The sequence below is a fragment of the Trichomycterus rosablanca genome, chromosome 23 (assembly GCF_030014385.1).
Source record: "Trichomycterus rosablanca isolate fTriRos1 chromosome 23, fTriRos1.hap1, whole genome shotgun sequence".
In the NCBI taxonomy this organism is placed as follows: domain Eukaryota; kingdom Metazoa; phylum Chordata; class Actinopteri; order Siluriformes; family Trichomycteridae; genus Trichomycterus; species Trichomycterus rosablanca.
In genome coordinates, this window is record NC_086010.1 from 12,128,365 (window position 1) to 12,144,612 (window position 16,248).

Consider the following 16,248-nt stretch of genomic DNA (forward strand, 5'->3'; position numbering starts at 1 on the left):
ATTATTTTCTTCTACAATAGTTGATTGGGAAGTAGATTTCAATTTCATTGTACTTGAACAATACAAAAGGCTTTTCTATTGTATCTTATAAAGAACAGTCTTGACTTCTTTAATGTTTTGATTTTGACAAAAAAAAAAACTGTGATAACAGCAGTGGTTCCATGGTACTTGCCCCTGTTCCTAAAGGTTCCATGAGGCTTGCAGCCCAACAGATGTGGGTCTATGACGGCGATGCACTGAATGCTCAAGGACAATAGAGTGAGTTTAGTGATTTAAATACTGAAATAATGAGACTTTTTTAATGCATTTTCTTCCCATTTTCCTTCTGATTTAGAGCACTCAATTTTGTCTTCTGCTGCTGAGAGATACCTGATTGCATCCAAGTAGAGCACGTCGCTGTACATGCCTAGTTCCGACACGTGTACAGCCCTCCTCTTCTCACCAGTGCTTTCTGCACAGGCGTCTCTTCAGCCAATCAGGGTCCTTACACAGCGTATGAAGACCCACCCACCCACACATAGTCCGGCCCCCACCCTGCAGATACGGTGGCCAATTAGTATCTGCTGCAGGCACTGCCAATTATGCCCGCCAGATGGCGCCCAGCCGACCGGTGGCAACACCGAGTTTTGAACCAAATAGTTCAGAATCTCGGGGCTAGTGTGCTAGCGGAAAATCCCGCTGCGCCACCTGGCCGCTATTGGTTAACTTTTAACAGTTGAATAATAACAGGTCAGAGATACATTTTTATGTCTTAAAGTCATATATCAGTGTTTATTTACCTATAACAATCACAAGGCATCAACTTTATTGAAGAACATTTGAAAAGTGTATTTAAAAATAATTGACTAAAGCAGAAGAAGATGGGAGTTGTTATAAAAGAACCAATGAGTGTCGGGTGTCCTTGATCTAGACACACACGCACATACACATGCACGCAGACGTGCACACACACACTCCACTGTACACAATGCTCATATCTAAGCTGAAATAAGGGAATGTGTACAAAAAATGTGAACAAAGAATTACATGTGGAATGATGAAATAGACCAACCATATAGCTGAAAACAACACTCCAGACTAAAGAATGCAATATGGCTGTTATGCTATTTATTCTAAAATATACTGGTCAGGTTTTTCAGCCATATTTGTTCTTATAGCTGTATACATTTGAATAGATGAAAGAACAAACATGGAAATATGCTTTTGACTTTGGGGAAAGCTCTTTTTCTGTTCCAGCATGGGTAGGGCCTTGTGCTTGTCCAGCCTTAGTGGCTGACCTCCCAAATGCTGTTTTTATACTAAATGGGCACAAATTTCCACAGGCATTTCAACTCATTTTGTGGAAAGCCTTTCTAGAAAAGTAGGGCTGTTGTAGTTGCAAAATAATGCTATTGGCGTCTTTGTATTCTACTTTTTCTAAATTGGCCTGTACTATACTGAATAGCATGGGTCAGCTAGGTTCATCAGATCCCTGGTGCGCTGGTAACCCTCAGGGGAGAGCCTACTCTTTTTTCTCACAGATACATCATTCATTCTCAAGAATTGACTTTTTTCTAATATAACAGACTTATCCAACAGGTAGGATCCTTGCAATATCATACTATTGTTGTCTCAGACCATGCCCCCACCTCAGTAGACGTTAATATTACCCCCAGTAACCCACCCTATAGATCTTGAAGATTAAACCCTCAATTTTTTTTTTCTGATAGGCTAAAGATTTCCTTAGAACACAAATTAGTTTATCCTTTGACCTTATTGATAATTTGGAAGTAGTAAGCGATACCTTGTGGGAAGCATTCAAAGTTTTTAGTCAAGGACAGATTATATCTTACACATCACACGTTAAAAAAAGCAAATGAATGTCTAGTTAATGCCTGGTTATATCCAGGTGTCACATACTTTTGACAATGTAGTGTATTTCATTGGCTTCTCCACTAGTTTTCAAGAGAAAATGGCATGCTATGAGTTACATAAGTCTGATAAAAAGCAGCCCAATAGAGAAGCAATGTTATAACCACATAATTTCTCTAAATAGTTCTCAAAGTGTCTCATGTCATTACTTTACATTACCACCCTCGTTATTTGCCTTGGTACATTAAACACAATTGTAGTGCTTCTTTAGTGCTTTACCAGCCTGATTCCTGTTGATATGTGAGCTGTGAATGTGAAACCCTTACGTTATCAAGCAATTACAATATTGATAAGGTAATGATCTATACATATAAACCCCATTTTCGGAGAGGTTGGGGCATCCTATCCAATCCAGATCACTGGTGTAATATGTAAGGCTGACTCACCTTTGCCTAGTGAATGGGTTCTGGATGGATATCTTCTGCTCGGCCGCCTCTCGAATGTGCTCGCTCTCCTGAGTCTGCCTGAGTGAGTCGCCTGGTACTCAGTTTTTCCACTAAAAATACACAAAATCAATCAAGTTCTGACAAAGAAAAGGAAGCACATTTCACCAATCCTGACGTCTCTTCATTGGCTCCCAGTAAAATACCGTGTAGAATTTAAGGTTTTTTATTTGTATTTAAGGCTCTCCACGGTGAAGCTCCATCTTATATATCTAATCTTATCTGCCCCCATTCTACCTCTCTTCTGACCAGTTGCTTTTAACTGTCCTGCGCTCTAGGACGAGGTCCAAAAGGTGACCGGGCTTTTTCTGTGGCTGCCCCGAAGCAATGGAACAGCTTTGCCAACCTAAAACCCTAACACTAACACCATTGCTAAAAAGTATATGAAATCAATAAACACCGATCAGGCATAACATTATGACCACCGTCCTAATATTGTGTTGGTCCCCCTTTTGCTGCCAAAACAGCCCTGACCCATGAACTCCACTAGACCCCTGAAGGTGTGCTGTGGTATCTGGCACCAAGATGTTAGCAGCAGATCCTTTAACTCCTGTAAGTTGCGAGGTAGGGCCTCCATGGATCGGACTTGTTTGTCCAGCACATGACTCGATTGGATTGAGATCTGGGGAATATGGAGGCCAAGTCAACACCTCAAACTCGCTGTTGTGATCCTCAAACCATTCCTGAACCCTTTTTGCTCTGTGGCAGGGTGCATTATCCTGCTGAAAGAGACCACATTCATGAGGGAATACCGTTTCCATAAAAGGGTGTACATGGTCTGCAACAATGCTTAGGTAGGTCGTATGTGTCAATGTAACATCCACATGGATGGCAGGACCCAAGATTTCCCAGCAGAACATTGCCCAAAGCATCACACTGCCTCAGTCGGCTTGCCTTCTTCCCATAGTGCATCCTGGTGCCATGTGTTCCCCAGGTAAGCGACACACACTCGGCCATCCACCTTCTTCCACTGCTCCATGGTCCAGTTCCGATGCTCATGTGCCCATTGTTGGTGCTTTCGGCAGTGGACAGGGGTCAGCATGGGCACCCTGACTGGTCTGCGGATGGTCTGACATCTTTTTATCAGAACCAGCATTAACTTCTTCAGCAATTTGAGCTACAATAGCTCGTCTGTTGGATCGGACCAAATGGCCCAGCCTTCGCTCCCCACGTGCATCAATGAGCCTTGGCCATCGATGACCCTGTTGCCAGTTTACCACTGTTCCTTCCTTGGACCGGTTTTGATAGATACTGACCACTGCAGACCGGGAACACCCCACAAGAGCTGCAGTTTTGGAGATGCTTAGACCCAGTCATCTAGCCATCACAGTTTGGCCCCTGGTCAAACTCGCTCAAATCCTTATTCTTGCCCATTTTTTCTGCTTCTAACACATCAACTTTGAGGATAAAATGTTCACTTGCTGCCTAATATATCCCACCCACTAATAGGTGCCGTGATTATTAGATAATCAGTATTATTCACTTCACCTGTCAGTGGTCATAATGTTATCCCTACATTATACTGTATAAACTTTGTGGCAACAGTTTTGAGGATGTACTTTTAAATTACAGCTTGACTGAGCCCCTGTGCTCAAAGCAAGCTTGAGCAAAGTCTTGGCTGAATGAGTTTGGTGTAGAGGAATTCTAATGGTCCTGACCTCAACTCCAATAAAGACCTTTGGGATAAATCCTGCCCTTAAAGACGGGTTTTGTTCCACAGCTTTGATTCTGAATTACTAATAAATTTCATGTGTCCAAATACAAGACAATGAATGCACCTGAAGCGGAAGCGTGAGCCGAGGCGGGTGAAGTCGCTGCGACTGGCTTTACTTTGGGCCGGCTGTCGAAGGCGAAAGAAAGCATGGCTCTCTACAGCACACTTCCACAGCTGCTTACAAACCTGGGAATTAGAGAGCTGAAACACAAACGTGTGTTCCTGCTCGCGGCCCTGCAATCACATGCACAGACGCGTTCAGCTCCTTATAACAATGTTTATATGACAAATTCCTTCTGTGTGAGTATTTAGGTGTGAATGCAGGATTTACCTGATCATCATCTTCCACCACTGCCAGTGTCAGCCTGTTCTTTTTGAAGTCAAGTCGTGTAATTTTGGGCCTTAATAAAACAATTACTCAAATTACCTTATTATGGACAACTTTCTCATAGAGGAGGCAATATGTTTACAACCTAATTAGTACAAGAGTGTGTCTTACCAAAAGAAGAGGCCAATTTTGCTTGTTCTTTCAAAAACTAAAATTCCAGTTGGGGTCAGACCAAGAGCATAGTCTCCACCATCCCGACCCTGAAAACACATACAGTATCTTCATAAATGACTGATATTTTAAAAATGCAAATCTTTATGAGCTTATATCAATGGGAATGGATTAAATATGGAATACATTTGTTTATATGCACAATGAACTCTGCAATCTGATAAAAGAACCAGTTGTACCACATTTGGTGCCCAGGGCAAAATCAAACTGATCACTTTTAGAATCAACTTCCAGCCTATTTCACAGACTATTTTAAGTTAGATTAGATTTCTAAAGCTATACCAAACAGGGGACATATTAATTAGGATATTAATCATTTCTCCAGCTGTTAGTTTTCTGTCACCAAATGACCATATTATTTTGCTAATTTATTGTGTGTGTGTTTTCTATTTTATTTATGCATTTTCTCCCATTTTCTCCCAATTTAGTGTAGTCAATTTGTCTTCCGCTGCTGGGGGATCCCTGATTGCAGTCAAGGTGGGTAAATTGCTGCTCACGCCTCCTCCAACCCGTGCGGAATCCTTTTTCACCTATGCACTCTGCACAGGCGCCTCTCTATCTGCTAATCAGGGTCCTTTTACAGCGTTTGAAGACCCCACCCACATAGTCCGGTCATCCCGCCCTAGCAGAACCGTGTCTGCTGAAGGCACTGCCAATTATGCCCGCTAGATGGTGCCCAGCAGACCGAGTTTCGAATGAGGAGTTCAGAATCTCAGCGCTGAAGTGAAAGCGGTTAAGTTAATAAAAACATGAAATAACAGTAAGAGGTGTATAGAATATTGAATTTACACTGTGTTGAACCATTCCACAATAAGCAGGCGAATTAGTAACAGGTGAAGTTCTCATGAGTGTGTATAAAAGGCTCCACCAAAAATTCTTTGCAAGCAAAGATGGTTCAGTTAAAAAAGAACAATGCATAGAACAATTAATTTAAGTCATTCACCATCTACCAATCATAATTTTATAAACTGATTCAAGAAATCTCAGATTTCAAGCCCTTGGATGGCATGGCATGAGAAACAGTCTACTGTAATAAACTGATTATATATGAACTCAGGAGTACTTAGGAAAACTGTTGTCGACACTACATTAGGAAATGCAACCTAAAACTCTATTATGCAAAGAGAAATCCATACATTAATTCTACACAGGAAACATCACAGTTCTCTGGGCTCAAGCTCATCTTAGATGGACCAAAAGATAGTGGAATTTTGTGCTACATTCAGAGTTCACAATTCAGCATTTCCTACTCCAAAGACAACAAGGCCCACCAAGACTGCTATTAACAAGATGTGCAAAAGCCAACATCTGTCATGGTATGGGGGTGAATCAGTGCCATTGACAAGGCTTGCCTGTGTGAAGGTATTTCAGATAGACAGATGCTGTCATCCAGGCAGTCTTTTCCCAGAAAGTACATGGTTATTTTGAAAGAAAAAATAATGCAACCAAGTAATAATAATGCCCATAATCAAACTTTTTTGCACCATGGACCGGTTTCATATAAGATATAGTTTCACAGACTGGCGGGGAATGGAGAATTTAATAATATTGCTCACAAACGATGTAAAATGAGCTGTTTTCGCTGCAACGAGACGCTGCTCCCACCTAGGGGTGACAATAACACCCGAAATAGAAGCAGTGAAAACTGCTTTTTTAGCAATCTCTAATTGTTCATTCTTCCTGATATAACTGACCCATGTACCAATGTACATCAATGTACAGCTTCTGATAAGTAATTACAAAATAATCTGGTTAGAAATAAAGAAAAAAAAAAAACAAATAGACAGAATAAAGTTAATGCTTTATGCTGCTAATAAGCAATGTTGTGCTCTTACCTTCACATAGTGCATGTCCACTCCATACATCTCCAGCCATTTACACTTGTTTAGAAAGTTCATTTCAGCCTGTGATGGACTAATTCCCCTAAAAAACACGAGCACAAATACACACAAATACATAAAATACACAAATATGCATACTGGGCAAATATACATACATCTAATACATACTAATTTATTCCCAGAAATACACAATCAACCTGTTACAACTACAATTGACTAGGGACAGTGGTAGTCTAGTGGGTAGAGCTTTGGACTATCAATTAAAAGGTTTAGAGTTCAAATCCCAGCTCTGCCGTGCTGCCACTGTTGGCCCTTGAGCAAGGCCCTTAAACCTCTCTGCTCCAGGGGCACATTACAATGGCTGACCCTGATCCCAACTTCCAAACAAGCTGGGATATGTGAAGAAAGAATTTTGTTGTACTGTACACCTGTGTATGTACATATAACAAATAAAACATTCCATTCTGCTGTTCAGGTGGTTCAGCGGTAAAACACACGCTGTTCACCAGCGCTGAGATCTCGAATACATCGTATACTGAGGCCGAGTGGCTACATGAACAACGATTGGCCAGTTGTTCAGATAAGGGGTGGGACTAAAGCCGGATGGGGACTCTCTCTCAGACTAGTGCGATTACGACCTTTGCTGGCTGGTTGGTGGCGCCTGCACGGAGCTGGGGAAGGAGTGCGGTAGGGGGTGTGGCCCTCCGTGCACATTGCTGAATTATAAATGTAGAGGCTGTAGCTCTGCTCTCCATTAAAGTGAAGCATCAGCTGATGGAAATAAATTTAAAAGACAGAGCGCTGATTTGAAACACTCCCTGTCGCAGAGTGTGCACGTGCCTTGAGTAAGTATGGCGTCTGACTGCATGTTGAACTCTGAACAAGCAGGTCAGTGTGGAAACAAAATTAATGTAAATATTTTGTATAATCTTTTATTAAGAAGGTAAAAGCCTACACATTAGCTCAAGGATCTTTGTCCCCCACCCCTTTCCCTGCACTTGAATCTACATTTCATACTACATAAGTATATATATAGTGTCCTCTTATAAAGTTGTAACGGTCATACTGCTGTATAATAGTAATTGCATTACAGAGTCAATATTGTTATAAGTTTTTAAATTTTATTTTAATTTTATTGGACTTTTTGTCTTTAGAAACTGCTTTGTCCATATCAGAGTTGTAGTGGGTAGAACATTACCAGGCAAATGCAGAAAGCAAGGCAGGAACACCCTGGATGATGCATCAAAATAATCAAGTCAAGTTAATTTTTTCTGTATAGCCCTTTTTACAATAGACATTGTCTCAAAGCAACTTCCATCCGGGACCAACGGACCAAAAAAACCCTGTTGAGCAAGCCAAGGGTGACAGTGGCAAGAAAAAAAACTCCCTTAAAATTACAGGAAGAAATCTTGAATTGAATCAGACTCAGCAAGGACCCATCATCCTTGGGTGACCAAGGATTTTTTGAATTTTGAATGAACTGGATTTAAACAAACCATAAATACACCAAAATAATTGTTAAATGAACATAGTAGTTGTCCCCCACCCTTTTCCCTGCACTTGAATCTACATTTCATACTACATAAGTATATATAGTGTCCTCTTATATAGTTGTAACTGTCATACTGCTGTATAATAGTAATTGCATTACAGAGTAAATATTTTTATTAGTCTAACTTTTTTAATTTTATTTTAATTTTATTCTACTCTATTTTATTTACTCTATTTACTGTATTTACTGTTCTTACACTGTACTGGAGCTGTTGTAACAACCGAATTTCCCTCATGGGGATCAATAAAGGAATCTTAACTCATAAAAAACTGTGTATTATGATAAAATAACTACACTAATGCTGTCAGGAAAAATGAAAAGATAAGAAAAGAAAAGCTTATCAAGCTTGCCCACCACCGCTGAGATTTAAATTCAGATCTCAGCAGTGGTGGAATAGCATACTATGCTGCTGCGGCAATGTTAGCCAGCTGGGCGTCTACACAGACATGATTGGCCATGTCTGAGGGGGTGTGATGGATTGATGCCCTGTCCAGGGTATCCCTGACTTCTGCCCAGTGTTTTCAGAGGAACTGGACCTGCTACATAAAGCAGTTATTTATTTATTTATTTGATTTTTACACCACTTTATACACTTGATTGTATTATTTATGGCATGATCAGTGTTACTACATAAAGCAGTTAATAAATTGAAAATCATAAAAATAATAAAAAAATAAATGATCTGAATATATTTATCCTGGAATTGTGTTTATTGAAAGTGCCTAACACATGCACGCACACACACACACACACACACACACAAACAGACTTTTTTCAAAATGTAGTAAATGTATTCTGACTTTAAAATCCATTACTTAGATTATAAGAGCTGTGAGCCATTATAGTGCACCGATATATTCTATTTTTATTTTAAGCTCCACATTCTCTGGCAAACTAAGTACAACCCTCATTTTCTCTAATGGCCTCTCTAATAAAGCAATCACCGAGTCTTTAGTGATGCTTTAAAGCTCAGTGTTTTGTGTGGTTGTGTTCTTGATTGAAATATATACTGCATGTCTTATTTATTTTTTATATTTATGTTTAACATGCCACATTAGATGCTTTTTCAAATTGTCATTAAGATTCTGCTTAATGGTAATAACCCCACACCGTTATAGTCTTTTTAACATCTGTACATGCTGGAGTATTCTGTGGTTTTGTTTTAAATTATGACTATATAATTACACTGATCAGCCATAACATTAAAACCACTTCCTTGTTTCTACACACACTGTCCATTTTATCAGCTCCACTTACCATATAGAAGCACTTTGCAGTTCATATGTTTCTCTACATAATGTTTTAGTCTGCTTTCACCCTGTTCTTCAAGGGTCAGGACCACCACAGAGCAGGCATTATTTAGGTGGTGGATCATTCTCAGCACTGAAGTGACAATGGTGAACATGGTGGTGGTGTGTTAGGTTTGTTGTGCTGCTGGAGTTTTTAAAAACTGTGTCCACTCACTGTCCACTCTTTAAGACACTCTTACCTAGTTGGTTCACCTTGTAGATGTACAGAGCAGTCAGAGACGATCACTCATCTTTGAGTTGGTCATCATCTAGACCTTCATCAGTGGTCACAGGACGCTGCCCACCGGGCACTGTTGGCTGGATATATTATTGGTTGGTGGACTATTCTCATTCCAGCAGTGACAGTGATGTGTTTAAAAACTTTATCAGCATTGCTGTGTCTTATCCACTCATACCAGCACAACACACACTAACACACCACCACCATGTCAGTGTCACTGCAGTGCTGAGAATGACCCACCACCCAAATAATACCTGCTCTGTGGTGGTCCTGTGGGGGTCCTGACCATTAAAGAACAGGGTGAAAGCAGGCTAAAAAAGTATGCAGAGAAACAGATGGACTACAGTAAGTAATTGTATAACTACAAAGTGCTTCTATATGGTAAGTGGAGCTGATAAAATGGAGAGTGAGTGTAGAAACAAGGAGGTGGTTTTAATGTTATGGCTGATCAGTGTATATTGTCCAATATATATGTGTGTGTGTGTGTATGTATATATTTGTTGACCAATATATTGCTACATGCATCTATACGTACACACTTATAAATACAATTTTTAATGGACCTTCTGTTTTTGCCTTAACATGATTAGATTTTAGCAAAAATGTGTGTGCTGGTGAATGATTAAGATATTTACTCAATAACTATTACAAAACATGATCCTCACAAACACTCATGCTTATATTGTACACACAATCCCCATTCCACTTAGCTTAGCTTGTTGCAGATGGCAGATCTAAATTACACATGTAATTAATTCACCAGTATGAACCAAATCTGGACAAGAAAATCATTTAGTTCGCCTGTGGGTGTCAGTAAGATTATCATGGGTCAATCAGGAAGTTCTAATCCGAAAGCTCTAATCTGAGCCAGAAATGCCTCTGAACACATCCAGCTACAGACAAACGAGATGTCCTGACAATTCGTTCTTCAGTTCTAATTATTATCTAATAATGATAATCTAGGGCAAATTGGAGGGCTTTATCATATACACATACTGTATACACAGGTACAGGGCAATACATCTTTGGAAGCTGAGGTTTTGAAGCTGTTGGGCCTTGCACAAGGCTATACCAATCTTCAATTTGGTAACCCACAGCACTACCCAGTAGGCTACCACTGTCCCTTTTTTGTAATGACTGGCAGACTGTTCTGAAATGTAATAAATGTAGCTTACCTGCACTCTACCCACTTGCGGAAAATATCTGCCTCCATGATCTCTGTCTGTTTGGGTGAAAAACGAAACTCTGATACCAACAATGGAGTGTGTTCAAGTGGGTCGCAGTCTCCCATCTCACCTAATAATGCACACACACAGATTGCAAAGATTGTTACAAATAATGTAAGTCATGTGCTCATACAAAATGCTAAGAGAAAAAGTAGTAACAAAATATGAACAATAGTATGTGGACACACTGTCTATTTGCTTGCAGTTGTATACTGGGTAGTACAGAAGAGTTTACTGATTTTTATCAAAGCACTGTAATTTGATTCAGTTAGAATGTGTCCGAGTTAGACAGCCAAATTTCTGTTCTGCTGCCCTTTAGTAAGAATTGTTGCAGAAACATCAAAAAGCAACAAAGCAATAGGTCATACAGTTTAAAGAACTGTACCAATGAGTGCAAATAGCAGATAAAAAGTCTGACCTTGCCTGCCACTCTGCTTTTAGAGTTTTTACTGCCCTGACAGCAATGTCAGCAGAATGCCAGTCTCAGGAATGCGCTCGGAAGCAGAACTCCAGCAGTTTCGAAATCTAATGGAAAGCCTTGTACTTAAGTACAAGGTTTAGTGCGTCCCACATGATGCACCCATGTATGTGAACACAATGACTCAGATCCATGTGGTTCCAAAATCTGCTGGAAATCCTTACCGGAACAGCTGAGCTTGTTACAATAGAAAAAGGTCAGAGAGGGGCTGACCCATATTTAAAACCAAAGGCGAGTTTGTGTGTTTCATTCTTAGCGTCATGTCAGCTGCTATGGCTATTATCATGGCTCAATAATTGGTTTCATATTTAAAAAGTCAAAGTGGGTTGATTTGTTTAATAATAGGAATTTATTAGAAGACTTTATATGGGTTGGGATGTTGTTTGCAAGGCTATGAGGGTGTAGGGTTTAACTGATTTTTTAAAAGTTAGAGGGCATAAGTACTACTGCTTCTAGGAATTTAAGCAGTTTTTTTGGAGGGGGGCTGAGGTGAGGATTTCCTTGAAGTTGTTTGTATTGTGGAATTTTGTTCTGGTAGTGTCACGCATAGAGGATGTGTTTAAGGTTTTTAATCCACAATGGTGGCAAATAGATGCCTGGTCTTCATTTAGCAGGTAGGTATGAGTAAGTTTGTGGTGTCCAAAGGCAAAATGGATTACATTCATTTTTCCCTCAAAATTCTACACACAATACCCCATGATGTCAAAGTGAAAAAAGTAAAAAATATAACATGTACATAAGTATTCACAGCCTTTGTCATGACACTCAAAATTGAGCTCAGGTGCATCCTGTTTCCACTGATCATCCTTCAGATGTTTCTACAGCTTGATTGGAGTTCACCTGTGGTAATTTCAGTTGATTGGACATGATTTGGAAAGGCACACACCTGTTAATATAAGGTCCCATAGTAGACAGTGCATGTCAGAGCACAAACCAAGCCATGAAGTCCAAGGAATTGCCTGTAGACCTCCGAGACAGGATTGTATCGAGGCACAGATCTGGATTAGGGTACAGAAAAATTTCTGCAGCATTGAAGGTCCCAATGAGCACAGTGCCCTCCATCATCCATAAATGGAAGAAGTTAGGAACCACCAGGACTCTTCCTTGACCTGGCCGCCCGGCCAATCTGAGGTAGAAGGGCCTTAGTCAGGGAGGTGACCAAGAACCCGATGGTCACTCTGACAGAGCTCCAGCATTGCTTTGTGAAGAGAGGAGAACCTTCCAGAAGGACAACCATTTCTGCAACACTGCACCAATCAGGCTTGTATGGTAAGAGTGGCCAGACGCAAGCCACTCCTCAGTAAAAGGCACATGGCAGCCCGTCTGAAGTTTGCCAAAAGGCACCTGAAGGCCTCTCAGACCATGAGAAACAAGATTCACTGGTCTGATGAAACAAAGATTGAACTCTTTGGCCTGAATGCCAAGCGTCATGTCTGAAGGAAACCAGGCACCGCTCATCACCTAGCCAATACCATTCCTACAGTGAAACATGGTGGTGGCAGCATCATGCTGTGGTGATGTTTTTGGCAGCAGGAACTGGGAGACTATTCAGGGTTGAGGGAAAGATGACTGCTGCAATGTACAGAGACATACTTGATAATAACCTGCTCTAGAGCACTCTGAATCTCAGACTGGGGCGAAGGTTCATCTTCCAACAGGACAACGACTCTAAGAACTATGCAAAATAACAAAACTCTGTGAATGTCCTTGAGTGGCCCAGCCAGAGCCCAGACTTGAACCTGATTGAACATCTCTGGAGAGATCTAAAGATTGACGCTCCCCATCCAACCTGATGGAGCTTAAGAGGTTCTGCAAAGAAGAATGGGAGAAACTGCCCAAAAATAGGTGTGCCAAGCTTGTAGCATCACAGTAGCTTCAAAGACTTGAGGCTGTAATTGCTGCCAAATGTGCTTTAACAAAGTATTGAGCAAGGGCTGTGAGTACTTATGTACATTTTATATTTTTGTGTTTTGTTTTTAATAAATTTTGCAGAAATGTCAAACAAACTTTTCTTGTCATAATGGGGTATTGCGTGTGTAGAATTTTGAGGGAAAAATGAATTTAATCCATTCCCTGGAATAAGGAAAAAAGTGAAGCGCTGTGAATACTTTCCGGATGCACTGTATTTTGAAGAGGAATGTTTTGCCCTCTGTGGTGGAACTAAGCATTGGTGATAACTGGACTTTCCAGCAATGGGACTTTTCTAGATCCAAAGGCGATATCAATGTCAATCAAAGCTTGGTTAAGAAATTAGTCAGGGAATTTCCTGCAGTGGCCTCCTTAAATCTCCAGATTTAAATCACATGGTGGGATTTAAAGAAATCAGCAGCAGCACAAAAGCAATCAAACCTTGATGAGCTGGAAGCTTTGCACAATAAGAATGGGCAAAGATTCCACAAGAGAGGCATCAAACGCTTATTAGCACTTACTGAAAGTACCTATTAGGGGTTATAAAAGGTAAAAGAATGTTCCACCAAAGTACTGAAGCTCAGGGTTGAATTATAGTTTCCAAAGACATTTGTCAAGAAAACTCGTTGGTTTTCATTTAAACTCAAAATGATGTTAATCTATGTAATCAAAAAAGCATTTATATATCAATAAATATTTATTCTCTGTTCCTGTTAAATTTTTACTGAATAGTATACACATCAGTAGAAATGCTAAACATGGTGCTTTACTGTGAATATGTGGCGAAGCCAATAATTATTTAAACTTAAATGTGTCCATAGTTTTAAATGTGATATACACATATCATCCATAACATTAAAACCACCACCTTGTTTCTACACTCATTGTCCATTTTATCGGCTTTACTTACTATATAGAAGCACTTTGTAGTTCTACAATTACTGACTGTAGTCCATCTGTTTCTCTGCATGCTTTGTTAGCCCCCTTTCATGCTGTTCTTCAATGGTCAGGACCCCCACAGGACCACTACAGAGTAGGTATTATTTGGGTGGTGGATCATTCTCAGCACTGCAGTGACAATGACATGGTGGTGGTGTGTTAGTGTGTGTTGTGCTGGTATGAGTGGATCAGACACAGCAATGCTGATGGAGTTTTTAAACACCTCACTGTCACTGCTGGAATGAGAATAGTCCACCAAACAAAAATATATCCAGCCAACAGCGCCCCATGGGCAGTGTCCTGTGACCACTGATGAAGATCTAGAAGATGACCAACTCAAACAGCAGCAGTAGATAAGTGATCGTCTCTGATCTTATATCTACAAATTGGACCAACTAGGTAGGAGTGTCTAATAGAGTGGACACGGTATTTAAAAACTCCAGCAGCACTGCTGTGTCTGATCCACTCATACCAGCACAACACACACTAACACACCACCATCATGTCAGTGTCACTGCAGTGCTGAGAATGATCCACCACCTAAATAACACCTGCTCTGTGGTGGTCCTGACCATTGAAGAACAGGGTGAAAGCAGGCTAAAAAAGTATGTAGAGAAACAGATGGACTACAGTCAGTAATTGTAGAACTACAAAGTGCTTCTATATGGTAAGTGGAGCTGATAAAATGGACAGTGAGTGTAGAAACAAGGAGGTGGTTTTAATGTTATGGCTGATCAGTGTATAAGCACACATGGTTATGACAGTCGGGTGTCCACTTACTTTTGTACATGCAGTATAAAACCCAAGACTACACCCAAAAACAAGAACTTACTCTGTAAGCAATAAGCTCCAAGATCCACAGCCATATCATATGGACACTTTAACCTGATCAGGGAAAAGAGAAGGTTTACTGATGCATTAAAAGAGGTAATAAACGTTTCCAGCCAAGAAATACACAATGATACAACATTATTACAGTAGACAATACACAACATTGGACAACACAAACCTCCCCCACAACACAGTTCATATAAACAATAACAGAAATGTTTGTTCAGCGCTCGGCTTGAGTGGTGCGGTAAAATGTCATCAAATGACTATGACACGAATCTGCATTTGTGTGGAATAACTGTCAAATTCACTCTGAAAGCTCCACATGTATCTGTTTTCAGCTGGATTTTCCTTACTGTTCACTTTTAAACTTGTTATAGCTTGAGGTTCTGAAAAATTGAGAGAATCAGCTTTTCCAAGAGAGTCTAAAATGCTTATTGTTAAAAAAAAAGCTTAACGTGACTTAATGTATAAAAAAAAAAACATAGAAACACTAAACCTCTCTTAATTATAACTGCTTATAAGTTCTCTCCACTAATTAAGAAGCATAAGGAAACAATAAAGAAGTAAAGGTAAGAGCAGGTTTTATTGTATTTTTAATTATATTTCAGTGTTTTTTATATTATATTTGTGTTCAGTGTGTAAGTGTCAAAGCAACCTCATTATTTTACATTAGCTTAAAATATATGCAGTTCCACGAGACCATGGAACACATAATGCTGACCACTTCTATTCCATTACTGCCCAACCATGAAAGTAACATATTACGTAATTACCTAATTTACCAAAGAGTTGGACAATTTGGTAAAATATAATAAAAACAGGGCACTCTCGTGGTCTATTACAGTGATCCCCAACCACCGGGGGTCCGTGGGTCATTTATTACCAGGCGACGCAGAATAAATATTTAGAGATCACTACAAGAGCAATTACATTTTCAATACTCTTCAGGTGTTATTGTCTCCAATCAATCACTGATTTTCCATTCTATAGTTATTCTATTTTAAATCCTCTGGCCTCAGCTGGTCCGTGAAATTATATCTTATATGAAACCCGTCCATGCTGCAAAAAAGGTTGGGGACCGCTGGTCTATTACACAAACCAACCACTGCAAAGGCTATATTTGAAGGGATTATGGCTGCAGTCCTGCGATGGATTGGCACCCTGTCCAGTGTACTTCTGCCTTGCGCTCAGTATTTCCTGTTAGAACAGGAACTGCCATGACCCTGACCAGGATAAAGCGGTTAATAAAAATGAAATTAAAAACAATAAAACAAGAATGTGATTTGTTAATTCTCCTGAACTTTTTTTTTACT

General features: G+C 40.0%; 1 protein-coding gene across 1 annotated transcript in view; it reads right to left on the bottom strand.

Moving 5' to 3' along the window:
• Positions 1–16,248, bottom strand: part of epb41l4b (erythrocyte membrane protein band 4.1 like 4B) — a 91,103-nt gene that overhangs the window by 36,376 nt on the left and 38,479 nt on the right. Inside the window, exons 6-12 of the mRNA XM_062985943.1 lie at positions 14,934–14,986; positions 10,726–10,846; positions 6,463–6,550; positions 4,568–4,656; positions 4,400–4,469; positions 4,133–4,302; positions 2,298–2,407 (exon numbers count right to left, since the gene is read on the bottom strand). Coding sequence (XP_062842013.1) covers positions 2,298–2,407; positions 4,133–4,302; positions 4,400–4,469; positions 4,568–4,656; positions 6,463–6,550; positions 10,726–10,846; positions 14,934–14,986 — 701 coding nt within the window. The remainder of the gene's footprint in view (positions 1–2,297; positions 2,408–4,132; positions 4,303–4,399; positions 4,470–4,567; positions 4,657–6,462; positions 6,551–10,725; positions 10,847–14,933; positions 14,987–16,248) is intronic.